Raw genomic sequence first — 27,922 nt, 5'->3', positions numbered from 1 at the left:
AAATTCACATAAATTTCTCATAATTTTTTACCTCGTCTTATCTAAAGATCATCTCATATACAAAAATATACGGTATATGAATGTTTAGAATAATTCTAGTCCGAGTGTCAGGACAGCAGACCATTATTGTGATTTCTGTGGGTTCCAATCTAAAATGGACATTCTGAATTATATTAATTTTTTTTTCACATGTCATTATTGTTCCCAAAGTGGCTTAAAGCACAGTTGTCGAGAAATATTTTTTTGAATAACATGTTAAGTAACAAATGCAAAAATTTATTATTCAAGAGTTATATGTAAAAATCCAGAATGGACACCATTTTTCTTATTTCTTTTTATGCCAAATTTAAATTTTGAATCTCTCAGAAAACTGGCACTGCTTTGATTACTAATTACATGAGAAAGAATGGATGGAAGCAGTATGTGATATTTTAGATGTAGATGTTTCTGCTGAAAATGAATCCCCTCTGATGTGGTCATTGTTCCATGAAGCTCGATCAGATCACGTTGGGCATCCGACAAAGAGCATAGAAGCCCTGCTGCCACTCTTTCATGAAAAGGCAGCAAGTCGTGAAATGATTTGACATGGAACGGAACTGGTGAAAAAGATAACAGAGTGCCTCAACCCTCAACAAATCCCTGTCTTAGTGGTTGATCTAACTCTGTGTGATCTTGCAAAGAAAATGCATTGGACATTCCAAGAGAAGTCTGGAGAGGACAAGTTTCTGATGATGCCAGGGGGACTGCATACTGAAATGTCATTGTGGAGCACAATGGGAGACCTTTTGTGTGGTTCTGGATGGCCTGAATCCCAGAAAGATGCTGGTCTAGCAAAGACACAAGTGGCAGCCACTGCACTGTTGAAAGCAGCAAATGTAATGAGAACAAGATATGTCCATCAAGTTACTGCTGTGGTACTTAACAATCTTCTTCGGCGAGCCTAAAATGCTTCTGGAGCTCCAGAATCATTGTATGTCTTGAGGAATGGGCAGCTTCTCAAAGGAGTCCAACATTCAAGTTCTGGCTACTTGTACATAAGTACCAGCAGATCATTTTCATGTTCATTTGGGCACATCGTGAACGGAAGTTTGAGCTCATGGTCTCTTCACTATGGAAACTTGTACCTCTGTTCTTTGCACTTGATCACCAGAACTATGCAAGATGGGTGCCAATTTTCATACAAGACTTGGAAACCCTCCTGACAGCATAAAAAAAGTTTGAGAAAGGACACTGGGCAATCACTCGAAGCAATCGGCATTTTTCATCACTACAGTACCTATAGACCAAGCACATGAGCAAGCAAACAAAAGAGTGAAGGGAACACTGAAGTGTAACTGGTCCAGAAATCACTCGTGTACTTGAAGAGTTCACTGGGGCAAGTCATGATGATGAAGAACTAGGCCATCATGAGGAAGGCTTTGCACCTCAGCACCGATTTCAGTCATGCAAATGATCCAGCAGAGGTGTTGCTCAGCAAGGGATCTCCTTTTGAAGAAGCCAGTGAGGATCTGGTAACATCAGACAACAAGGTTTGTGAATCTGCAGCTGCTGCATTGTCAGTCAACAACATTGAATCGTTAGGACAAGAATAGTATGATAACTTTCAGGATCATGTGCTTTGCTCAAACAAACACCTCTGGCAGTGCCAATCAAACAGAATTGCTTGTTGCAGTACTGTGAGAAAAAAGCACCAAGAAAGATCGCTAATAAGTTGAAAGTTCAACACTTCAGGCGTCATGCAGAGGTCTTTGGGAAAACTTTCCTTGTTTTGGAAAGCTGTGGCAGGAATTTGGAAGTTCTTTCGTCACGAATCTTCTCCATACCCACCTGCGTTGTCATGTGATGGGTCCCTCAACCCTTGCACTAAGTCACACCTGTTAGTCAATACCACGGAAGCAACATCTGTCCATGAGGGGCTAGTTGCACCTGATGCTTATGACTTCATTATCAATGATGGTGGGGCATTGATTCACTCCCTCCCTGGTACAGCTGTACATGGCAAAACCTTTGATGTCTATTTCGAAAAGGTTTTCTTTCTAAGAGTTCACCATGATTTGAAGCAATCAGCAAAGGCAGACAATGTATGGGACTAGTGCCATCCACTGACAATTAAAGGAGCTACAAGGGAAAAATGAGGAACTGATACTCGCAATGAGTATCTGGTTTCACAAAAGTTCCAGGTAACTGACCGAAATTTCTGGCAGACAGAAAACAAGAAAAAAACTGTTTTAATATCTGTCAAGAAAGATCACAGAAGAACAGTTCCCAGCTGAGAAAGATGTCTACATCACTGCAGGTAGTGAAGTCAATTATGTTGGAAGTAGTTCACCAATGCAACAATGTAACCATGAGAAATCAGACACACATATCCTGGTTCATCTTCTATATGCCCTTGAAGGATCATTAATTGGAATGGTGCACACAAGAGACACAGATGTTGTAGTAATCCTTTGAGTAATTTCCATCACATCCAGACATATAATCTGTCTGCAGAAATTTGGATTTCTTTCAAATCAGGAAAGGCAACCAAAATAGTTTCCCTCAATGCCATAACCACAAATCTGGTTCCAACTACTTGTAAAGCTCTCACTTTCTTCCATGCATTCACTGGATCAGACAGCACATCTTCCTTCAAATTCAAGGGAAAGCAATATTGTTTCAAGCTGATGCAAGAACTACCCTTCATCACGGAAGAGTTTGCAGCAATTCATGACACTTCATTTGAAGCATCAAAATGACTGAAAGAAGTAGCAGCAAACTTTGTCTGTAGGGTCTACTCCAGTGAGTCCAAAGTGATGTTGATCGCCTCCGAATGAAGTTGTTTTCTCATAAAACCACAGATGTAGAGAGAATTCCCCCTATTTGCGACGCTCTGAATCTACGTCATGAAAAGTGTCTACCAAGCAAGTATCTGGACAACAGCTCATTTGTCCATGACACCCGTCCACAACACCACCAATCATGGGTGGAGAGAAGAGAACAGTATGCTATCCCAGTTTGGACCCTTTTAACCCCTGCAAAGGATGTTTTCCTTCTGGATGTTAAGTGCTCTTGCACAAACCAATGCTCTCATTGCAAATGCATGAAAGCCAAACTCAAGTGCACACAAGTGTATATGCAAGAAATAGCTTTGGTTTGGATACAAAAGCACATCAGTGATCACCTCTTGCTGTTCAAAACTTTGAAAGAAACATTTAAATTGAACTTTTTTTTTTTGGTTCAATAAGTCATTATTGCACGAGCTGATATTAACATGGGATTGTTCTTAGCTAAAATCTGATGACATTTTTTACATCTTTTCTTTGCCATTGGTAAACAAGGCAACAGACATAAAATTTAAGATTCTACACTACTTGGAAAAGGAAAGTTGACCTTTATCGATAAAGTTTGCTCAAATCTATTAGAGATTAACCGAGACTCTCAGATATGTGTTCATAACAAAAGAAAAAACATATCGGCCCGGTAGTGAACACAAAAATATGTTATTACTCTACTATTCGGAAAAGGCAACTAATGCAATGTTTACATTATTGTATTAAACTTACTTGTAACATGTCTCGAATGTAAGAATTAGTTCAGCAACGAATGCAATGTTTACATTATTATGTTAACCTGTAAGGGTGGTAGCGTGGTAAACTACACTACCAGTACTTAAACAATAAAATAATGTCAGCTGAAGGCTTGAAGGCTACCCGAAATCGGCAATAATCCTTCACCTAAATCAGGTCTCCAACTGACAAATTTACGAACACAGCTGCCATCAAAATCGGTGTTACCTGAATGTCAGCAGAAATAGAATGAGGTTGTCTACTAGTAGTTCTTGATATTCCTGTTAGTGGGCGAGACCAGTCACTTGCACTAAATCTGTGAAGTGTTACTCGTGAATTTTTGAATTTTCAAGCTGCTGAGGCAAGAAACTGTTAGCTAAGTAATTACGGGTTAAGTTACTTATATAAAAACAAATCTTACCAGACATATCCTCTTGTCTTCAGTTATTTCTACAAACTAACAAGCTCTCTTTGCTTGCGATCAATGTCTACATGATGTCGTTAGACTACGATCCACATCATAATCCTTACCTCAGCAGCACACATACCTCATGATGGTCAATATAACTGGAATAATGCCTAGTAAGGCAACTCTTACCTTACAGGTTCTAAATGATCAAATATTCAAAATAAAATCAAAGAGAATCCAAAAGCAAACCACTTCGTTTACAGGGAAATGAGTACAGTACATTTAATAACCAGTCTACCTCCTATCAAAACTGGATCAAAACTGGTGATTAAAGAAGTCTGACGGCTACGAGTGTTTGTACCTTTCAGTCCCCTGGTGGAGGGGAAATAGATGGATAGAAAACAGATATTCATAGAAAACTAAGTGTTCCTCATCTTTTGCAACCTACTGAACTCCCGCTGGCAGCTCTATATGATGGAAATGTAAGGTTCATTTCAAAAATTTAATTTCTCATTCCAGAGTCCATAATATGCTGAACAACCACAAAATCAAAAACAATAATGGTATTATAACAATCTTCACAGCCTAGTTGAAAAAACACATTTGACTCAACTACAGCTGAAGAAAATGCTAGACAGGTGAGTGGACAAATTAGCCTCACTGTCATGAAGCTTACACAATTCAGTTTTTCCGGGAATACTTCTACATAAATGGAAATGGTTTGTACTCTTACAGAGCAAATGTGAATTAATTTACAGATTCAAAATGCACCAAATTGTATAAAATAAAACTTTCTGTGATCAATAATATTAATGGTTACCTACCCCAACCGTAAAAGCATGGGGCTCGTACTTACCTAACTTCCATACAATTCTATACAGACATATTTAAATTGGAAAGTTACCGAGACCAAGATTTCACAGCATGGACATGTGGGATTAAATCTTGCTATGTACCTAGTGATAATGTAAGTTGGTTAAGACCTGAAGAGGTCTGTGAAAGCAATGAAGGCAGTAAACTGATTGTTATCTAAGACTTCCACGTAATTTGGTTTCATACATGGTAAGCTTCCTCAAGAACCACTAAGAGTAGGCTATACATGTCACTGTTAAAAACTGCTTGACAATTTACATTACTGACGTGAAATTTTGCATCCATAAAGTTCTTTCTTTACCTATGTCTGTATATACACATTGCATCAATAAAGTATGTTTTCAATACAATACAATACATGTCTATATAAAATTGTATGCAAGTTAAGGTAAGTGGCCCATGATTTTACATTTAGGCATAAGTAAACACAAACATCGTACACAAGATGAGGCAAATAGGCGCCCCACACTTTTATATTTAGGCATAAGTAACCATTAATATTGTGGATCACAGAAAGTTTTATTTTATATTTTTTGGTGGATTTTGAAATAAAAGCGTAGTTTTAAAATTTTTTTAATTAGTTTATTTGTGATGTTTAGTGTCTGACAGTAGAATAAGTACTGCTTGCATCAACGAAAGTGACTGAACCAACTGCAGAGCCCAATTCTAGCTAATTTGCACGGTTGTTACCAAACTACAAATCTACGGTCCCAACACTGCCTATAAAAACAAAATCCCTTGGGTAGGTATTTCTGCATACTGTACTACACAATGATAAAGTTGCAGAAGTATTTAATTTAAAAATTAATTTCTGAGCTCGTCCCTGTGTCACCTGGCGAAATTCCATACTAACACTAATTTCTAGGTATAAATATTGCTAAATATACCAGAGAAAAAGCTTTCAAGAATGCTGGAGTTACTACCCCCAGAGCGAGCGTCTTCTATAATGAAGACGTCGGTATAAGCAAGGGTGAGTGAAGGAATCACAACCACAGAACCACACTCGAAAGATATCCCAATGGCAAAACCCCTCGGAAGAGCAGGGAGCCGTACCAGCTCCCACACTCACCAGCCCGCCAAGCGGCGACCTCAGCGCCATCTGAACTCATTCCATTTCTAGCACTTGTTTTGCTCACTATTTTGTTTGTGGCTTGTGTTTTTTGGCGTAATTTGCCTTTATTTCACCATGTCATCAAGCACCTTTACTGTTTCCAAGTTAAGTACTATCTTCTTGTGGGGTTTTTATGATAAGTTTGGCTGTTTTACCCCATATTTATATATTATACGTGAATTTTGTTGGGACACTGCGGCGTCCCTTGTCAGCCATGTCGACCGCGAGGTACGCCGTCCAGCTTGTTCTGTTTGGGTTTCTCTTGGTCGGTTACATTGCTTATCGTTATCCCCTAGGATTCATCCTGGTGGTCTTACCTGGGTTGGGTCTTTGGGGCATCCTCTAATGTTAATTTCTCAGTAGGACTTCCCATCATAGGGTTCTTACATTTAGGGTTCCCGTAGTATTTCCAGCTTAGGTATCTCCCAGGATGTTTCCCCATTGGTCAGTTATAGATTTATTATTATGTTTGTGCTTGATGTCATGTTTTATTATATTTTTAAAATCTTATTATTATTACCGCGGGGCGTCAGGTACAGTCCTATCTGTTTACTTCCTGTCGCTTTGTTGGTTAGGCTACGTGCCAAGCACAAGCTAATATTAATGTCTAGTGTATATATTTAGTAATGGTGGTTAATTATTTATTATTTCTGGTTAACATCCCTGTCCTAGCCCTGCCTAGTGCAAGGTTAGGCTTTTCCTGGTAGCCTATCTGGCCTCCTTCTCTCCCTTGTACCTTGGGGTAGGTTAGGTGAGAGGAGGGGATCAGCAGGTGGAGGGAGTTTCTGTTGTTGTTCCATCCACCGACCGTTGTTTGGGTTGTGGAGTGAGACCCCATTGTCCTCCCCCTTCTTTTCGGAGGGGTAGAGGTTTTTCCCTTGGGTGTGTCTCCTCCACACTATTTTAGCATTCCCTTACTTTACGGTTCTGGCTGGCCTTCGACACAGGAATTTCTCTCCCTGTTGGTTCTCCATCCCTCCCTTTCATTCTCCCCTTCGTGTTTTATAGACTGCGTCTATTACAAGGTGGCAGCGTGGGGGTCGTAGGCTGCTTCCCTTTCCCTTCCTGTTAGGGGTAGGCCTAGAGCTCTCCCTACTTGGGTTACTTTACCTAGAACGGCTTGCGATTACAGTTGAGCTGGGTACACGTCTTCGCTAGTCTCCTGTTTTCCTCTTCTCTGGTCTAAGCCCTTCCTTACCTAGCCTTTCCCCCTTCCCTAGCCTACCCTAAGTCAACTCCTTGTCATCTATCGCGTGTGTGGCATCGGTCCCCGATGATCACCCCGAGTACTTGGGTCCTCCCTGGTGGAGGGATTCGCTCCCTCCCAGGGATGGTTCCTGGTGACAATTGTCTTGACTTTATGTTTCATTTACCCGCTCTCCTCGGATTGAGTGGGTTTTCGAACATTCTCAGGGTTGCCCTTCCCCCCTCTCATCATCTCCTGTCCTCCCTCTGCCTCCCGCGTTCGCCTCGGCGTCTGGGTCATTCTAGTCGGAACTGATTGGCGCTTACACCTGCCCATGTGGGTCCAGTTGTGTTTTTGCCTCATCCTTCTTGTGTACTCTAGCGGTAGAGGCTTGGGGTCTCCGGTGGTGATGGTACCGGACTTCGGGGGACTCTACCTCATATTTGGTGATGTTAACTGGTTACTTTACCACCCTCTATATGTATACATCTGTTACTGGTCCCCGGCGGCTTAACCCCGCCGTCGGGTTGATATATTTACTTTAATCTTATATCAGAGTCTGGTGATCCTTCCCTTGGGTTCCGCCGTTTTTATCTCTGGCGTTCCTTGTGGTAAGGGTCCTGTCGATTCAACTCTCTCGTTCCACCGGAGTATTCCGGCAGTCGGGAGACATTTTGCTTACCATATATTTGCTACTGCTCCCCGGCGGCTTAACCCCGCCGTCGGGTTGATATATTTACTTTAATCTTATATCAGAGTCCGGTGATCCTTCCCTTGGGTTCTGCCGTTTTTATTACTGGCGTTCCTTGTGGTAAGGGTCCTGTCGATTCAACTCTCTCGTTCCGCCGGAGTATTCTGGCAGTCGGGAGGCTGTGCTTACCATGTGTTTGTTACTGGTCCCCGGCGGCTTAACCCCGCCGTCGGGTTGATATATTTACTTTAATCTTATATCAGAGTCCGGTGATCCTTCCCTTGGGTTCCGCTGTTTTTATTACTGGCGTTCCTTGTGGTAAGGGTCCTGTTGATTCAACTCTCTCGTTCCGCCAGAGTATTCCGGCAGTCGGGAGTCTTTTTGCTTACCATATTTTAAGTTTCTTTGCTTAGTAGGTCCGTCTCTGACGGGGTTTTTCATTCCACCGGAGTTCTCCGGTAGCATGGTATGAAAATACTTATCCCTACATAGTTTAAGTTTCTTAGAGTGGTAGATTCATGTGCTTTTCACACTTACAGACTGTTCGTTGTGAGGAGCCCGGATGTGCCGCCATCCTCCACCAACCCTACGGGCATGTGGTGTGTCGGACCCACGCTGGCTGTGCGGTCCGGCTTGATGACTTGATCGTCTGGCATCCGGACGGCTGTGAGGTTTGCTTGGCATCGTACGGATGTATCCAGGACGAGTCGGTAAGCTACTTACTTCCGCTTTACCACGTTAGTCACAGTTTATTATTTGGTCACATCTGGCTCTTATATTAACACGGTAATAGCCCTTTCTTGACACTCTGCTCCCTTTCAGGTTGACGAGTCCTCCAAGAAAGAGGCCTTGGGGTCTCTCCGCGCCTGGGTGGCTGGGTTCGGGAGGAATGTTCTGTCGGGGAAGCCTTACATCCTCGATGAAAAGCTGAGGGACCTACTTTACCCCAGCGCCCGGATCACTGCGGCCGTACCATCTGATCATCGAGCAGATCCGGGCCGCGACCCAGCCCCTGCAAGAGGACCCCCTCTATACGGAGGCTTCCGAAGATGTCGCCGCGCTCGACCTGGACCTTGAGCCGATGGTCACCGAGCAGGACCAGGGGGTAGGTATTGAGGTAAGTGAGGCAGTGGGGGCGGGCGCCCTCTTTGATTCCCCTCCTTCATCATCCTCTTCTTTTCAGGACTTCACTAAATCTTCTATATTGAGGGACAGAGTTCAGTCTACTGTCCCCAAGTTGAAGTCGTCGTTGAAGGCGAAGGGCTATAAGTCCTCGTCTTCACGGAAAGCCTCTCCTTTCCCCCCGTCGAAGCCAAAGGGTGCTGACCCTTTGCCTTCCGGGAGCAAACCGAGTACCCCGGGCAAAGGAGCGAGTAAGAGGGCGGCCAAGCCCAGCCCTCCTCGCCAGCCTGCCTTTGACCCTGAGGCGTTTGCGGGGTTGTTGTTGCAGAGGTTCTCTGCGGAGGTAGACGCTAAGCTGAGTAAGCTTACTGAGAGGCTTCAGAATCAGGAGACTCTGATCGCTGATATGGCGCTCCGGTGGGGCCGGGGTGCACTATCAGTTCCCTGACACCGCTGCCCTCCCTCCTTTTGACGTAAGGAACCCATGGCGTGTTGCTCTTCGTGCTGTCCGGCATGAAGACACCTTGACCATTGAAGGCCTAGGTACCAGGCGTCTAGAAGAACTGGAGTTCTTCCCGGCTGATCTCTTGCCCCCCTACCCAGGCTTCGTTAGGCTGACGGAGGAAGCCTGGGTACGCTCAGATAGGGTCCCTAAGGAGTCGGTGATTTTCCCTAGGGATCAGGCGCAATCTGCTCTCTTGCGCACTTTTACCGAGTGGCAGGCGGAGAACACGAAGTTGACCCCCTTCAAGGGCAACTTCACTATGTTTTCTCTCGGTGATAGGCTGCCCACTCCCTGCCTGAACAAGGTTGCTATCGCAACCGCTCAGGCTTGCTTGGAAGGCAAACCCTTGCCTCAGCTTCGGGAATCAGACCCTACGTCTCTGATCTTCCCCGGGGGAGACGAGTTCTGGAAAGACGCTCCGTCCATATTTACTGTCGGTAAATTGGACGCAGATTGCATGTCAAACCAGTTCAGCGAGCAGCTTCCTAAGCTTATGGAAGCTCTCCTGAAGGCTGAGTTCGAGGCACGGTGTCAGTTGAGCCTGTCTTTGAACTCGCTGTGCCTGTCAGAAGCGACCGCCGTCTCCTTTGCAGAGGAGCCATTGTTTCAGGTTCTGACTAAATCCCTGTTAGCAGGGTTCCAGTCGGACCTGTACGACTTCATGGTAGCAAAGATGAACTGCCGTAAGTTCATCTTTGCTGATGCCACCATTCGTCATGAGCCTAACAGGCTCATGAAGAGTTCTTTCTGGGGAGACAACCTTTTCCCAGGAGATGAAGTCTCCAGTGTCCTGGGCGAAGCAACCAGGACCAACCAGAGTCTGCGCTCCCGGTGGGGTATCTCCGCTCTTAAGCGGAACACCTCTGAGTTTAGCGGTTCCCAGAATAGGCCTGGGAAACGTTACAGGAAGCACAGGAGACCACAACATCAGACGGTTGTTCAGGCAGTTCCGGTCTCGACGGTGAGCCAACCGTCCACCTCCAAGGCCCAACCCCAACAGTATGTGCTGGTTCAACCAGCCCAATCCCTTGCTGCACCTACGTATGTCTCCTCGCCGGCGTTCAACCCTACCTATGAGGGCCGTGGGGTCTTTCACGGCCTTAATAGGAGCGCAAGGGGGGGTAGAGGTCGAGCCCCCTTCAGAGGCAAGGCTGGATCCGTCTCCCGGGGGGAAAAGTGGCTGCGGTAGAGGAAACAAACCTGCTTCCTCCCACTGAGACCAGTTAGGTAGGTGGAAGCCTATACTGGTTCAGAGACCAGTGGTCCTTCAGTCCTTGGGCACACAGCATTGTGTCCAAAGGTCTGGGTTGGAGCTGGATCAAGGGCCCCCCTTCCATGGCCAGGTTTTACCAACCTTCCTCCAAAGCCCTACAGGACTTTGTGACGGAGCTACTCAACAAGAGAGCAATAAAGAAAGTGAGGCACCTCAAGTTTCAAGGCAGGCTGTTCACTGTCCCCAAGAAAGGTTCCGGCCAGCAAAGAATGATTCTAGATGATCGAGTTCCTGGGATCGTTAGGCTTCCAATTGAACAGGAGAAGTCCCGCCTGACTCCGGAGTCTCGGTTTCAGTGGCTGGGTCTCCAGTGGGACCTAACCTCGTACAAGCTATCCCTTCCGCCGGCCAAGCGGAAGGAAATAGCTGATGCTACCAGAAAGTTTCTGAAAGGCAAAGTAGCCTCCCGCCAGACTCAAGAGGTTTCTCGGCTCTCTTCAGTTTGCTTCAGTGACAGACCTGCTCTTAAATGCGAGATTAAAAGACATCAGGCTCAGAGACAGAGTCTCTCAATCCCTCAAATCCTGAAGAAAAGGCTTCGCCCGTGGTCCACAGTCCAGGGTCTCTCGAAGTCTGTCCCACTTCAGTTCCCCCCTCCAGCTCTGGTAATCCACACAGACGCTTCTTTAAGCGGCTGGGGAGGATACTCACCAAAACAAAAAGTACAATGGACTTGGTCTACAATGGTCCGTCAGTTCCATGTAAACACCTTGGAAGCTGTGGCAGTGTTTCTAACCCTAAAGAAACTTACGCCCGCCGCCAGATTCACATCAGGTTGGTGTTAGACAGCGCCGTGGTGGTTCATTGCATAAACAGGGGCGGCTCCAATTCAAGTCACGTAAATCAAGTGATGTTTACCATCTTCTCTCTGGTGAACAAGCACGGCTGGCATCTGTCAGCCACCCACCTAGCGGGAGTGCGGAACGTGGTGGCGGATTCTCTGTCCAGACTAACTCCGTTGGGGTCGGAATGGTCCCTGGACGGGGAATCATCCAACTGGATCCACCGCCGGGTTCCGGGACTCCAAGTGGATCTGTTCGCCATGAACAGCAATCACAAACTTCCCTGTTGTGTGGCTCCCAATCTGGATCCCCATGCCTATGCCACGGACGCAATGTCTATAGCTTGGAACAGTTGGGAGAGAATCTACTTGTTTCCCCCATTAAACATGCTGTTGAAAGTCCTGCACAAACTCAGGTCATTCAAGGGTCGGGTAGCCTTGGTAGCCCCCTATTGACCGAAGAGCAACTGGTTCCCCCTTCTCCTGGAGCTCAAGTTGCGGTGTCATCAGGTACCCAGACCCAAACTGACTCAAGTAGTACAAACCAAGACTGTGTCAGCTTCCTCAAAAGTCCAGGATGCACTGGCTTTATGGACTTCATAAGGTTTGCCGCACAGAAGGGAGCAAACATTGACCCCGTTAACACTCTGTCTCTGGAATCTGATAAGCGAGATTCTACTCTCAGACAATTTGATTCTGCAGTCAAGAAACTAGCATCCTTTTTAAAGGCATCCTCCTTAACGACGTTCTGAAGCTTGCCTCAGATATTAATAATTCTCAGTGCTCTTATCTGGATCTGTTAAGGAAGACCTTATTCCTGATTAGTTTAACTTTAGGTGCCAGAATCTCAGAGCTGTCCGCTCTCCAGAGGTGTCGATCACATTGATTTCCTCCCGTCGGGAGAAGTTCTCCTTTCCCCTGATCATACGTTCCTAGCAAAAAATGAAGACCCTCAGGACAGGTGGTCTCCTTGGAGGGTGGTGCCTCTTCCACAAGACCAATCCTTATGTCCAGTCCATACTTTAAGGGCTTACTTACAAAGAACTTCTCAGTGTACATCTGGTCCTCTTTTTATCAGGGGAAAAAGGTGGAACTCTTTCGTTGAAAGCTATAAGACAGCAAATTCTGTATTTTATTAAACAAGCTAACCCGGATTCAGTGCCTAAGGTTCATGATATCCGTGCAGTGGCTACTTCTACCAATTATTTTCATAATGTGGATTTTGCTGAACTTACCAAGTACACGGGATAGAAATCATAGTGTTTAAACGCCACTATCTAAAATCACTCGAAGCTCTGAAATTTTCTACAGTGGCTGTGGGGAGTGTCATTCCCCAACCTTAATTTATCCTTAGTCCTCATCCTTTCCCCCCCCCCCGCCTGCCTCATTTATTTCTCTGCCTGTCCTCCTGGATCAATCATGCCTCACTGCCTAGCTCCTCATTATTGATACTAGTATTGTTAACCTTAAGAGTGTCTTGGTGTATTTGCTTTTGCCATGCTGTTGTTTAGATTTAGCCTAAGAGGTACCTTGTTTGTTTTGCTTTATGCTTTCTGTACCTCTCCTTTTGTGTTGAGTAATTTATATCACTCTTGTCATTGCATTGTGTTGTGTTATGTGTATTCATTTCACCTGTACTTACCTGTGATCTGATACACTGTTAATTGTTTTTGAATTTTTCATATTAAATCTAGTTTTGCATAGCATGTGCTTTTATTCATTTTCACCTCCTCTTGGTTTTTGTATCTTTGCAGTCTTGGCATGATTCTCTGTTACTCTTTCGCCGGGTGACACAGGGACGAGCTCAGAAATGGGATTTTGACAAAGGAAAAATCTATTTCTGAGGGAGGCCCTGTGTCACCCGGCGACCCTCCCAGTGTCTGGCTTTCCCCCCCGGTTTGGGCATGCCAAGCCTGGGGGTGGTGCTAGCCTGGAATGAGTTCAGATGGCGCTGAGGTCGCCGCTTGGCGGGTGGGTGAGTGTGGGAGCTGGTACGGCTCCCTGCTCTTCCGAGGGGTTTTGCCATTGGGATATCTTTCGAGTGTGGTTCTGTGGTTGTGATTCCTTCACTCACCCTTGCTTATACCGACGTCTTCATTATAGAAGACGCTCGCTCTGGGGGTAGTAACTCCAACATTCCTGAAAGCTTTTTCTCTGGTATATTTAGCAATATTTATACCTAGAAATTCGTGTTAGTATGGAATTTCGCCGGGTGACACAGGGCCTCCCTCAGAAATAGATTTTTCCTTTGTCAAAATCCCTTTTTTTGTAATACTGTACTGCCACCAACTTTGAACATGTACACCTAATATGGGCAAAATCGGTTTGGTAGAAGTGGGTAAAAAATCGGTTGCAAGTTTTGACCCAAACAGACAAGACAGACAGACAGACAGACAAACAAACAGACAGGTGCTGAAGTCAAGTTAAATAAAAGAATGTAAAAATCTTACTGTTGCCCATGTGATGACGATTGAGTTGTGGTGGAATGAAACCAGGAGGGGGTGGTGGTGGAGGTCGTAGAGGCGGCTGATGTCCCATGGGCCCATCACTGGCACCAGGTAGTCGAGGGCCAATATACCCTGGAGGAGGTGGAGGAGGAGGAGGTAAGACACTTAACCCATTAGTACTTGGACCTCTAGGTGCATGGGGCATTGGATGCCTTGGAGGCTGAGGATGGCCAGGTGGAGGTGGTGGCTGTTGGGGGTCTGGATGTTTTTGCTGAAGACGTTGCTGAACCTGTAAAGACATGATTTTCTCTATGAATTCATTCAACCTATTTATAAAGAGATAAATTCAAATTTTACTACAGTTTGGGAAACTATAGTACTGTACTTTGCTTATTAACCTATGGAGTACACAATTAAATCACAATGAGGACACCATTTTTCTGCTGTAATATTTCACAATGTGGTAGTTCCCTAAACTGTACTAGTTGTTTTCTATGCTGTAAGCATATTTTCACAGAAAAGAGTAGATACTGAAATTCAATAAGTAAAGCCTACATCTTGAACTCATTAAAAATCTGTTTAAATGATTTTCACAATTGGGACAACTTAAAATGTTAATTGCCATATTGCCATCCATGGGTTATAGCAACATGACCATTGCATTATGAGTAACAGATGCCCTACAAAAAGAAAGAACTTTTCAAATTCAATGAAACTTTGATACAAAAAAAAAAAGGAAGTTTATATGCTACCATAAATCCTATGATGCAAACAGGAAAAATATGGAATACAGTACTGTATCCTGAATTTAAAAAAAATGTGTGTGTGTTTCCTGTACAGTACAGTATTTAAAGACTGAAATAGACCATACAGATTCATTAAAGTGAAACAGATCATCCAAATTCGTTAAAGGATAAAAAACACCCGAAACTAAAGTACAGTTAGACATCACTAATCAGGTGCATACAGAGATCCTTGTCAAATCTCCCAATAAGCCAGGTTTGCTAAAAATGACTAGGATAACTTACTAAGTTTCACCAAATAAAGTATTTACTAGTGTGAAAATTTTAATTCATTACAGCTGTAAAGTTAACAATTTTAACACCATATAATAAGACTCCAGATAAATACATCAACAAATTTTTAAAACTTCAAAATATATGCTTTCGAAAGGACTGTCCAAGTCAGAAGATAACTCACTCACATTAACAGAGACGCCTTTTCAATGGCTGTCTATAGTCGTAGCCTGAGTCACAGGCCCGACTGAGGGGGCGACTACCTGTGAGCAAACCTCACTGGCCTCCCTTGGACTCCAGTATGTCTTCTCCCAAGGTCAGGGGAATGTGAAAGTGACCTTTGTCTAAGAGAGCTGGTAGATGGGCAGCTACCTCCTCCACTGGCACTACACTTTCACTTTTCAATTTATCACTGAAAACCTTCTCCATAACTTTGACGAGCACTCCTAATTCCACCTAAGAACTTAACATAAGTTTGAACTTACGACTGATTCTACCTCCAAGACTGGCAATGGCATTGAGGTTGGAAGCATGGGAGCCAGATACAGGAGTAGGAGGTACAAAGTAAGTATACCTTAGTTTTACCAGACCACTGAGCTGATTAACAGCTCTCCTAGGGCTGGCCCGAAGGATTAGACTTATTTTACGTGGCTAAGAACCATTTGGTTACTTAGCAACGGGACCTAGAGCTTATTGTGGAATCCGAACCACATTATAGGGAGAAATGAATTTCTATCACCAGAAATAAATTCCTCTAACTCTTCATCAGCCGGCCGTGGGGAATTGAACTCCGGCCCATCGAATGACAGTCTGAAGCTCTACCGAGTTGGCCAACAAAGGGCTAGTAGGAAGTACAAAGGTAGGAGGACTAGAGATAGAAGACAATACTGAAAAGGGGGGGAAGGAGGAATGGAAGGAACATTTTCAGCACTAGGCTTAGGAGCAGAATCAATACTAAATGTCCTAACTGCTGCCTTCCGCTTCCTATCCCTATCGAGTTTATCAAGATGGGACTGCAAAATCTTCCATTGCTTTTCGCTCCAGTCTTTACATTCATCACAGGTATTCTCTTTTGAACATGAATGTCCCCTACAACTAGCAGAAACCATGCAGGAGTCGTAAGTAGATTTAGTTAATTTGGTGTTACACCCCTCCCGACAGTACCTAATACTTAAAACTAGAGGAACTGGAATCAGACATAATGATGTCACAATTAAGTCAAAACTAAGCTGGTTATAAAAACTAAGCTAGTGCTAGTAATAGAAGCTACGCAAATGTAAGAATACTTCGCCAGATCCTGAGATAAAACCAAAAGACCAATGAGAGAATTCAAAACAGCTACTGTGAACCATCGATAGTGGGCGGGACTGTCACCAACACAAAAACAATAGAAGCGCTGGCGCAGCTTTTATATTTTGAGTTGCCGCACGAGTGGAAATAATAGCAATATAATTACCTGCTAAGTTAATTATATAAAACCTGTACTACTTTATAAAGCAGAAACAGTCACTGAAAATGGAGGAGATTTTTAAAAGACACAACTGAAGAATTTGAGGATACTGTACATGGCTGCAGCATAGTAGGAAGGCTGCATTGCACAATGAATTAGTGGAGATTGAGGATTCATGAGGCTGGAAAAAAAACAACAATATCAAAGATTAAGATGGAAGAATCAGGACTAAGACCTATGAAAACATTTAGAAAGAGGACAGACATAGACCTAGACTGACGAGAGTTCAGGTAGAAAGCACACACGGCAGAGAGGGGTGGAGACAACACATGCCTTTGCCCCAAGAGGAAAAACCTAACTTTAAAGTTGATGATGATCATGATGCCTATCACTGTTGGAGAAAAACCTACTAAATATAAAGCCAATTTTGCCACAAGATCCTCCGAAGGGCTGAACCAGAGCTAGTCAGGTAAAATCACAATAAGAACACAAACATGACTAGTCAAGTTGAAGCTGTTTGACATGAAATTTCTCAATACAGTAGCTGAAAAAATAACTGTTTTGCCAGCATAAAAATCTCTACTGTGAACCAAGCTTTGGATGAGGAACAATAATGGCAGGGACAGGCATTCATACAATCTTTAAAGTCACACTCAAGCAGAATTGCCAACAAAGACAAGAATGAGCATATGAATCCCAATTGCATCCACAACCACAAAAAACCTGTTCATGCCCAACTTTAACCATTGCAGAGAGGAAGATTGAACATAAGCCTGGGCATCTGTGGGGAGTAACCACCAAAACCCTGCCCAAAATTATACAATTATACCAAAAAAACTCTCATCCTTTAAAAACTTACGTAAAATTTCAAGGAAATGGCTTACATCCTCTTGAGCAGTGTCCACAAATACAATTCATTAATCCATGGCAACAGCCAAACCTCCACAACCACCCATTCTATGCCTTGAAGTCAGCAATACATACAGAAGACCTTACACCTTTATCGCTGCATCATTTACTTGCAATAAGCTCTACCTCTGTTGAGTTTCACCTCTTAGCTATAAGCATTGATTCATTTATCGTGACTACCTGCAATTTAGGAATAGGAATTGCAAAGCAAATATTTTTCATAAATTTCAGAAAACTCAGGCTCATCTTTTTGCTTCTTGAAATCAGAAATGCTTTGCCTGATACACCCAAATGCTTATGCAACCATGGTTGCAGAAGGGCCCTTTCAAATACTGTATATTTTTGGCTTTTCTCTAGTAGACAAACTTACATATATCTTGGGCAATTATAACAAAGAATCACATTACAACTGGAAGCCCAGTAGGAGGTGTACAGTAAAAATTGAGGAACAATCCATAAAATTATGAAGTGTTACTGTTTAAATCACAGCAGTGTGAGAAAAAAGAAAATCCATAAAAAAAGACATGTTAAACTTGTTAATTTTCACATTAACTGTACAGTGTTTTTTTAAATACTTGCAAATAATTTAATGTTTTATTTTATTTATTAACTCTTTACAGTGAATGTAACACTTACTGTACAGATAAAAAGACTTGGTTACCTAAACATGACATTTTTATGATAAAATACAATTTTATATACACTTACCAAGTACAGTAATTAAATAGCTAACAGTTTCTATTAACCGGCAGCTAAAATTTGAAATTCGCAGAAGCGATTCTTTTGTTTTCATTACGGTGTAGGTAACTAACCACACCCACTTTTGGGAAAAAGAGGAACAACTGAGCAGAGGGCTTCAATATGTTTATGCTTAAGGTCCATGTGAGGGGAGGCAGGTGGGCTCCCACTCTGTAATTACTTGGTAAGTATATATAAAATCTTATTTTATCATAAAAATGTCATTTTTATATAAGTAACTTACCATAAAATTACATAGCTGATTCCCACATTGACAGGTGGGATGCATGGACTGTTCTTCCCCAAAACATTAATAAATACTGTATAATGAATTAAGGGAAAAAATGTCTGCTAGCATTACTAAAAATGCTTGTTGTTTCCTTACCTGGTAAGAAAGTCGCAGCAGGAAGTTACTGCCTCTGGTTGTGCACTCAACCTGTAGAGACCTGGCTGTATGGCCAAGGGTCGTTTACTGCATCAGTGTGAGTTCCATAGTGAAGGGCATTTCCGAACGCTAAATGAAGCACCATAAAATTTTGCTGCTGCCCAGGGCGCAGTACCATAAAAAACCAGATAAACACAACACCCATACCTACACCATAAAAATTAAATCACCACCACCTACCACTAAAAAGAACTGGTGGGTATCCAAGCGCAAAGTACCCCCAGACTCCCCTAGAACTCAACACCATTATCCAAGGCAAAGAGGTGAGGATGGAAGGAATGCTTCCTATGCTCCCTCACCCAATACCATGCCAGCCATCGATAAAGTTTCTAGGGTAGAGCAATTGTTAAAAGTCATTTCCACATCTCAGAATTAATGTGAGGCAAATACAGACCTGCACCTCAAGTAAGTCACTTGAAGAATTGCAGAGAGTGGGAGATTGTATTTAAAGGCTAATGAAGTAGCCACGGATCTGACTTCATGAGCCCTTACTTTCAATACAAGACAATCCTCCTCTCTCAATTGCGAGTGTGCTTCATGAATGGTATCCCCAAGAAGGACAAAGCATTCTTTGTAAGAGGATGAGATGGATCCTTGACCGAAGTCCAGAGGTTGCTAGATGCACCCATAATTTTCTCCGTCCTGAGAAGATAAAAGTTTAGGACTCTTGGCAAAGTACCGTCTCTATGTCTTCTGGTCTGAGCATATCTGCTAGTCCTTTAATGCTGAAGGACTGAGGCCAAGGATTGGTTGGGTTCTCGTTTTTAGCAAGAAATCCCAAAATAAAGGAGCAGACTACATCGCCTCCTGAAAATCCGACCCTTTTGTCAATGGCCGGAATCTCACTGACTCTTTAGGCTGTTGATAAGGCTACTAAAAATAGTGTCTTCTTAGTTACGCTAAGTTCAGGGGGAGGACTATGTCCAGATTCCAAGAAACAAGTTCCAAGTGCTTCTGTTTCTTAGTGTCAAAAGACCTAATGAGGTCCAAAAGGTCCTGATTCGAGGATATATCCAGATCCCTATGTCTGAATACAGAGCTCAGCATTGCTCTGTAGCCTTTTATGGTCGAAGAGGATAAGCCCTTAGAGTTCCTCAAGAACAAAAGAAAGTGTGCAATCTCTGTCAGAGTTGTTTTAGAAGAAGAGATGCTATTACTTTTGCACCAACTTCAGAAAATTGACCATTTGCTCTGGCAGATGTTAGCTGAGGATCAAAGTCTGCATTTTGAAATAACCTCTGCAGCTTCCCTTGAAAAACTCTTTGCTCTGAGGAGTCTTTTGACAATTTGAATCATGTCAGAGCCAGAGAAGACAAGCCTTGATGAAAGTGCCTGAAGTGGGGTTGTCTGAGAAGCTTTTTCTCCTGAGGGAGGAGTCCCAGAAAGTCTATCAGCAGATTCATAGGGTCTGGGAACCATTCCCTCAAGGGCCAAAACAGGGCTACCAGAATCATCAACACATTCTGGTGTTGGTGAAACTTGTTTAGTACATCCTTTATCATTCCGAAGGAAGGGAAAGCATACAGGAACTTGTCGGACCTGTCGAGAAGCATGGCATCCATGGCCCATGCTTACGGATCCAGCACTGGAGAGCAAAAAAAAGAGGTAGCCGATGATTCCTCGACGTCGCGAAGAGATCCAATATTGGTTTTCCCCATAGTCTCCATAGGTCTAGACAGACCAATGGATCGAGAGTCCGTTCTGTGGTGATTACCTGGTTCTGTTGGCTTAGCTGATCTGCCAACACATTCAATTTGCCCTGGACAAATCTGGTCAATAACCTCGTACAATTCTGGTCCGCCCATAGCAGGAGGTCCCTTGCTGCCTCGCAGAGGGAAAAAGAACGAGTTCCTCCTTGTCTACTTATAAATTCTAGGGCCGTCATGTTGTCTGAGTGGACCGCTACCATCCTTCTGTATACCTCTGACGAAAAAGCAATTAGACCCAAGTGGATTGCCTTTAATTCTTTGACATTTACAGTGAACCCCCCATATTCGTGGGGGATGTGTCCCACAACACCCCCCCGCAAATAGCTAAAATCCGCAAATACTTAAAACCCCTCTAAAAACACTTAGAACTGCCCATTTTGATAGTTTAAACAGAAAAACCCTGTAAAAATGCATATACCTGAGTATTTTAATAGTTTTATCACAAAAAGTGCATTTATTCATAAAAATTATATAAAAATACAGTAATTAGTGAATATTTCTCAGTGAAAAATACCGCGAATGGGCGAATTTTTGTGAATAATGGTTAGATATGTTCCACAGAGAAACCCGCGAATGCGTGAGTCCGCGAATCATGAGAATGTGAATACGGGGGGTTTACTGTGCCAATCCATCTGATCTCTCGACCATGTTCAGAGATCTCTTTGTTCCCCATAAGGGCTCCCCAACCCAGGTCTGATGTGTCGGCATAAAAATCTAGGTCTGAGCTCTGCAGTAACAGAGACTTTCCTTCCAGCAACCTGTCTCTTGACTTCCACCAAAGCAGGTGCCTCTTGATTTCTTGCGTCACCAGGAACGTGAAGGAACCTGGAGATCTTTTCCTGTCCCATTTTTCCTTTAAGAAAAACTGGAACACCCTCATATGAAGTCTAACTAGGGAGACAAACTGTTCCATGGAAGCCAATGTCCCTAGGAGACTTATACAGTTGTTTGCCAAACAAGTCTGGCGGCGAAGCATTTCGTCTATCTTCTGTATGCACAACTCTACCCTTTCCGGAGAAGGAAAAGCCTGAAAAAGATGAGAACTGAGAGTCATTCCCAAATATGTTATCTCCTGTGAAGGAGTCATCGGAGACTTCTGGTGATTTATTAGCAAGCCCAGGTCTTGGGCAAGAAGTATACTGTAATGTTTTCCGAAGGTCCTCCGTACACTGTGCCTTTGACGTGGAGCGAAGAATTCAATTGTCCAAATAAAACACTATGTTGATGCCCATCAGGTGGAGCCAACCTGCTGGGGGAACAAGTATACGTGTGAAGACTTGAGGGGCTTTTGATAGCCCAAAGCACAGGGTCCAGAACTGGAACACTTGGTCCCAAATCTGAGATATTTTTGAGAGTCCGGGTGCAACGGGATGTGGGAGTAGGTGCCTTGTAGGTCTGTTGAGACCATCCAGTCTCCTTGCCAAATGGATGATAGGATCGAACGGGTTGTCTCCATTCAGAATTTTGTCTTCTGAATAAGACATCTGAGGCGCTCAAATCTAGAACCAGCCTCCATCCTCCTGATGACTTCAGGACCATGAAAAGTCGAATGTAGAACCCTTCTGAATTTATGTTTGGGACTACCTCTGTTGCCTTCTTCTTGAGGAGAGATGCAATTTCTCTTGCAAGGGCCAAAAATCTCCTTGAACTCATGGAGTAGGCAGTTAAAGGCGATTGGTGTCTTGACTAAGGGAGGTCTTTCTAGAAAGGAAATTGCGTAGCCATTCCTCAAAACTTCCACAACCCAATGCTCCGCCCCTCTCTTGCTCCATTTCTCCCAATATTGAAAGAGTCTGGCACCTACCGGAGTCAGTGGACACTCGATTTATATTCTTGAGGAAAGTTTAGAGGTGGACTTCTTAATAATTTGAAACTAGAACCACAAGTTCGGTCTTGCTCTTGAGGAAGATCTCTGCCTACCACCACAAAAGGGAAAGGGTTGCAGAGGAGATGAAGATTTAAAATTAACCGAATGAGTTTCTTAGGGTGCCTCAATGACTTCGCTAGAAGATCATGGGTAGATTTATTCTGTAAAGCAGAAGAAATTTCGTTGACTACCGATGGAGGGAACTAACTGTCTCTTGAAAGGGGAGAATAAAGAAGTGCTGACCTCTGAATCAAGGTAACTCCTTTAGAGGTGTAAGAACACCATAACTCCCTCTTCTTTAAGACTCCCATGGCAAAGAGTGAAGCCAAATCCTGTATTCTGTCCCTTATCCTTTATCCATACATGAAAGGACTCTGAAGATATCTGAAGAAAAATCCAAAGGCAAGGAGTCGTATTCTTGAACTTTACATGCAAGGGCACCTAATGACCAGTCCAAAAAACTCAAGATCTCGAATACTTTGAAGAGATTTTTCATCATGTGATCTAACTCTGATGAAGAGAACATAACTTTGCCCACAGAAAAGGCTGACCTACGGACCGAATCAATGAGGCCTGAGAAGTCCCCTTGGGAGGAGGCAGCCACCCCCAATGAAGGAGCTTCTCCGGTAGCATAACATGAATATCTTCTCTTCAGAAGAAGAGAGGGAGGGTAACTAAAATTATATTTTCCTTGTTCCCTCTTATCCGCGAGCCAGGTCTCGACCTCCTTAAGTGCTTTCCTGGCCAAAGTGGAGAGTACCATATTAGGTAGTCTTGAAGATTCAATAGTACGTATTACTCTTCTGAAAAGTGGATGCAGGAGAAGCAGGGCAGCCGGAGAGAAAAAAGAAGGGAAACTTTGAAGCAGAAAATTAAGCAGCGATGCATAAGCTTTAGGAGGGGAGTCTGCTTCCTCATCCCTGTCGCCTTCCTCATCGGTTGCAGATACTGGCAAAAAAAAGACAAGTCTTTAGTAGAAGAAGGGTTTGCAGGTTTCTTCAAAATACCTAGAATATCGTCTAAGCGTCGCTGTATAGGTGCAAGCGACGGATCCACATCTGAAGTCATAACCACTTGTTGCAGGGGGATGGCGTCACACAACTAGGCCTGGAAGTCAAATGATTGGAAGAATATCCAAATGAATCTGTACGAGCGGGGGCAAATGGCTGCTCAGAAGCTACTGAATGCTCGAGTGCTACTGGGTACTTGGGAGCAAAAGAACACTCGAAAGTGACTGCACTACTGGTAGACACTGCGCGCTCTGGAGCCAGCAGGTGCTCGTCGACTATTGGTCGATTGGGAGCCAAAGGAGGTTCGTCCATTGAAACGTGCACTAATGTCAAAGGTCGCTTACTCTTGGAGACAGTTCTCGGCACCAACACTTGCCTTTCTCCCTCTACACGCACTTGCAAGAACTTTTCTGGACTATCCAGGAAACTACAAGAAGGGGCTGCCTCCTTGACTCTTTTCTCCAGCACCTTAGGGGTGCGAAACACATCAGCCGCAGGCCTTTTCAACGGTCTCAATTTATCATTGCTACGCCTCCGGCACCCCTCTTCGGAGCTGGAAGCATTTGAACTAGAGGAAAGGTTATGTACACTATGGAAGACACCTTCCCACTGACTGTATGACACCACCTGGGAACTGGCGTCAGGCACGACTGAGGGGCTGACTACCGGGGACAGACCCCACCGACCTCACCTGGGCTTCCGGTATAGCTTATCCCTGGTGCTGGGGAGTATGCCAGTGACCTTCGCCTAGGAGAATCGGCAGGCTGAGTAGCCAGCTCCTCCACAAACAGTGCACTTTCACTTGTTCCTTTCTTATTTTCCATAAAGGAATGGACAGACACACTAATCTGAGCCACTGTATTCACCAACATATCAACTTTACGATTGAACTTATGCTCAAGGATGGCAATGGCATTGGGTTCAGGAGTAGGAGAACTGGGTAAAGAAACAGGTGGGATAGAAGCAGGACTAGTAATAGAGGTAAAACTGGTAAGTCAACAGATTTACCCAAATCCCGACTAGCTAAACTTGTCATTCCTAGCCGTCGCTTTTCTCTTTCTATTTTTCTCCAACTTAGTCAAGTGAGAACTCAATGTCTTCCATTTTTTAAGGTCCCATTCACTACGATCAGCACAAGATAACTCTACTGAACATACTTGACCCCTGGAAGTCGTACATTTAGTATGAGAATCATACTTAGCTGATGTTACTCTTGTATTGCAGCCTTTGCTGCAATAATGAACACTACTCGAACGTGTGTCGGACATCGTCTGAGATACAAGTCGAACAGTCAGCAAAAGTCCAATTAAAAATTAGTCATAATCAGGTTATTCCAAGAAAACCTAACTATCTAAGTTGCCGAGGGGCTACCAAAAGCAAAATACTTCACCAAATAGTCAAAAACCATAACAGTAAAGTCCAAGGATTTCAAATCCAGCTGCTGCTCACAACCGTCATCGTAAGCTGGCAGAAACATATTGAAGCCCTCTGCTCAGTTGTTCCTATTTTTCCCAAAAGTGGGCTGGGTTAGTTACCTACACCGTAACGAAAACAAAAGATTCACTACCGCAAATTTCAAATTTTAACTACCGGTTAATAGGAACTATTAGATATGTAATTACTTGGTAAGTTACTTATATAAAATTTGTTTCATTTCAACTGCTTAAAGTACCTTAAATTATGGTACTTTTTCTTTTACACAATTTTTGTGCAATCTGCTATATTAACTATACGGTGTTCCATTCAATGCTGTAGCAAGTAATTTAATAAAGAGCAAATTTAAATACAGTACAGATAAGAAACACAAGGGCTATTTTACTTTCTGCTTCTTTTTACTTTATACAGTATTTTAACTATTATCAAACTGTTTCATTACTTTATAGTATTTTAGTACTTTTTTATATTTCAAATGATTGTTTAATCAAGTAACAAAGTAGTATCTGATATATAGTACAGCAATTTAAATATGGCAATTTAAATATGGTACAGATATCACAGTTATTTATTTTTTCTAAACATTTAAACTTTTATAGTGCTCCATTATAAAATTGCTTAATGTTTGTTATATTATACATTTGTTTTATTATACCATACATTAATGGTTTTTAATCTTTTAGATGTTCATTTCATAGAATAAATTGCTGAAACTAATCTGAAACTTTTCTTTCAATTTCCACACTTTCAAATGCCATCTGATAATCTGAAATTGTGCCACATCCGGCCACAATCCAGACTAAGAATACAGGATAAGCAGGGTCTTTGCATACTGTCATTGATATGTAAGTGCACAGTGGAAGGATGTGCTGCTGAAATACCATGACTGGATAAAAATCAGTCTCTCAACTAGTTATGGAGTGACTCCTTGGAGGAAATAAAAATAATTTTTTAATATTAAACTGCAGGGTCAGAAGGCAAGAACTTTATATAAATATGAGGTTATATTAAGAGAATATTATTATTACTAAATAAATCTGAATTTTTCATTACATCAATAAAGAACCCCTTACCCACTGCTTTTTCTCACTTCTCTAAGATTAAAGTGTAACTTATACTGAATTGCCAGATGAAAAATGAAACTGATATGGAGGATTTTAATAGAAAAAGTCACAATATTTTCTATAATTGCCATAGCTGCACAGTTACTTTCTTTACACCACCACTTGATTTTTCAGACGAATGTACAGTCACTCAAAAATGTTTTGCAACATGTTCCAGAAGTTTTCGTTGACCTAACAGTAATTTGTTCTTTTGATATTTACAAGGAAATGTAATTTTCCTATTCGACTTTGGTTATTAATCATAAGGTTAACAGTATAAAAAAGAATGGTGAGCAAAAAAATCATATTACGAAAAATGACGAAACATTTTGAAAAATTTCACTTCAGATGATTGGGCAAAAGAGTCAAAGAAGAAACTATATTTCGAATCCAGATAAAAGCTTATTGACTAATAAAATATCGAATAATCATCAATGAATTTATGTATAAATAAAGAAAGAAAGAATTCAACCATTATTGTTGTCAAAAACAAAAAAGAAAAAATCTCATAACGTCGTATGTTATCGTGTGATTCCACATTTGGGCAGGAAAATTAAACTAAACTGTCTCATCACTTGCACCGATAAGATGGGCAATGGACTCAGCCGAACCACAATCATTAGCTTGCATAAGACTAATGTCTCTATTGTAGATACTGCTCGGCAGCTTAGCGTAAATAAAACAACCATGTATAGAGAAATAAAACAACAGAGAGAACGAGGAAATATGATAAATTCATTGTCAAAAGTGAAGGACAACCCCAATGTTGTACTACTTAGGATCATCATCAGATGATCACTGAAGGAGCTCTGCCTAACTCCCCTGACAAGCCAGTGTTGCCATAAAGAGAGAACATTACGCTTTCCCTTCAAGTTGCTGCTCAAACCATCCATAACAGGCTACATGAGACCAAGATATTATTTCATCATACTCCTACCAAGCAACGCTTCATATCAGCGAAACACAAAGAATAGAGGCTAGGGTTTGCGTTATAATATAATCCAGTGGCCGATGATTTCTGTAACAATCATCTTTTGCGATGAGGAGCAGACATTCTCCACTGATGAGCATGGTAGTCTTCTTCACTGCTGGCGTTTAGCATTAACTAAATTAATGTTGAACTTCTTGCTAATTTTAATTCTTTAGAAACTTAGATAATAAGAAAAACAAAAATAGGTGTTATATATTCGGTTAACTTCATAAGAGGCATCAAAATGATAGGCCTAAGTAGCAATGAAAGAAATGAGAAATTACACATGATAACAGCATTATATATATATATATATATATATATATATATATATATATATATATATATATATATATATATATATATATATATATATATATATATATATATATACATATATATATACATATATACATATTCATATATATACATATATATTATATACATATATATATATATACATATATATATATATATATATATATATATATATATATATATATATAATATATTTGGATATCTATATATGAAAAATCAATAAAAATATATTTACATCGTTTTCAATACACCCAAAGCATTAAAATTAAGATTTTCTTAGATTTATTGTACGATTTTCAAAACCATTTTCAGTTTACATTTTCAAGTTTACAAATATTTGAACACCATATTACTCGTAATACTCTTAGAATATTTATATGTAAAATACATAGATTTACTACATTGACATCCTCAGTAAAATATAAAATATAGCAGAATAGTAAATTTAAAAAAATCAGAATACAAAGATATAAAATATACGTAAACTTAAAAAACTTAAAAAATGTAAAAAAATGCCCAGACGTCCTCAACACCCTAATTTTGACATTTCTCTGCTGTTCTCTTTGTTTTGATCAATTTACCCTTTTTCTGTTTAGACACTTTTTAAATTAGTAAAAAACCAGTTTGTTTTAAAAAAAAGAAATGTAAATTTTTATTTTATTTTTATCTTTATAATTTTAATACTGCCAATTAAACAAAATTGTGTCATTGCAGCCTTGAAAATGCAATGGATTATTGCAACACCCACAATAAAAACTGTAGATTGTCAGTGTGCCTCTCCATCAAGAAACTAATACATAAGATATATATATATATACTGCCGATATATATATATATATATATATATATATATATATGTGTGTGTGTGTGTGGCCATTGTGTGTGTAATGTACAATTGGATGGAGAATTCTTCTATGTATTACAAAACAGGCGGAAATCTGTTTTCTAGTTCATATATTTTACTTAAGTTTCACTTGGTTTTCACAATATACAGAGGATTAGTCATT

The 27,922-nt window shown here is 41.8% G+C and overlaps 1 protein-coding gene across 1 annotated transcript in view; it reads right to left on the bottom strand.

Annotated features, from left to right (window-relative positions):
- The window catches only part of LOC136845723 (RNA-binding protein 42-like), a 92,831-nt gene that overhangs the window by 49,061 nt on the left and 15,848 nt on the right, over positions 1-27,922 (bottom strand). The window contains exon 3 of the mRNA XM_067115924.1: positions 13,950-14,235. Coding sequence (XP_066972025.1) covers positions 13,950-14,235 — 286 coding nt within the window. The remainder of the gene's footprint in view (positions 1-13,949; positions 14,236-27,922) is intronic.

This window comes from Macrobrachium rosenbergii, chromosome 14 (genome assembly GCF_040412425.1).
Source record: "Macrobrachium rosenbergii isolate ZJJX-2024 chromosome 14, ASM4041242v1, whole genome shotgun sequence".
NCBI lineage: Eukaryota > Metazoa > Arthropoda > Malacostraca > Decapoda > Palaemonidae > Macrobrachium > Macrobrachium rosenbergii.
The sequence above is the reverse complement of the archived record's forward strand: the minus strand, read 5'-3'. Positions and strand labels throughout refer to the sequence as shown.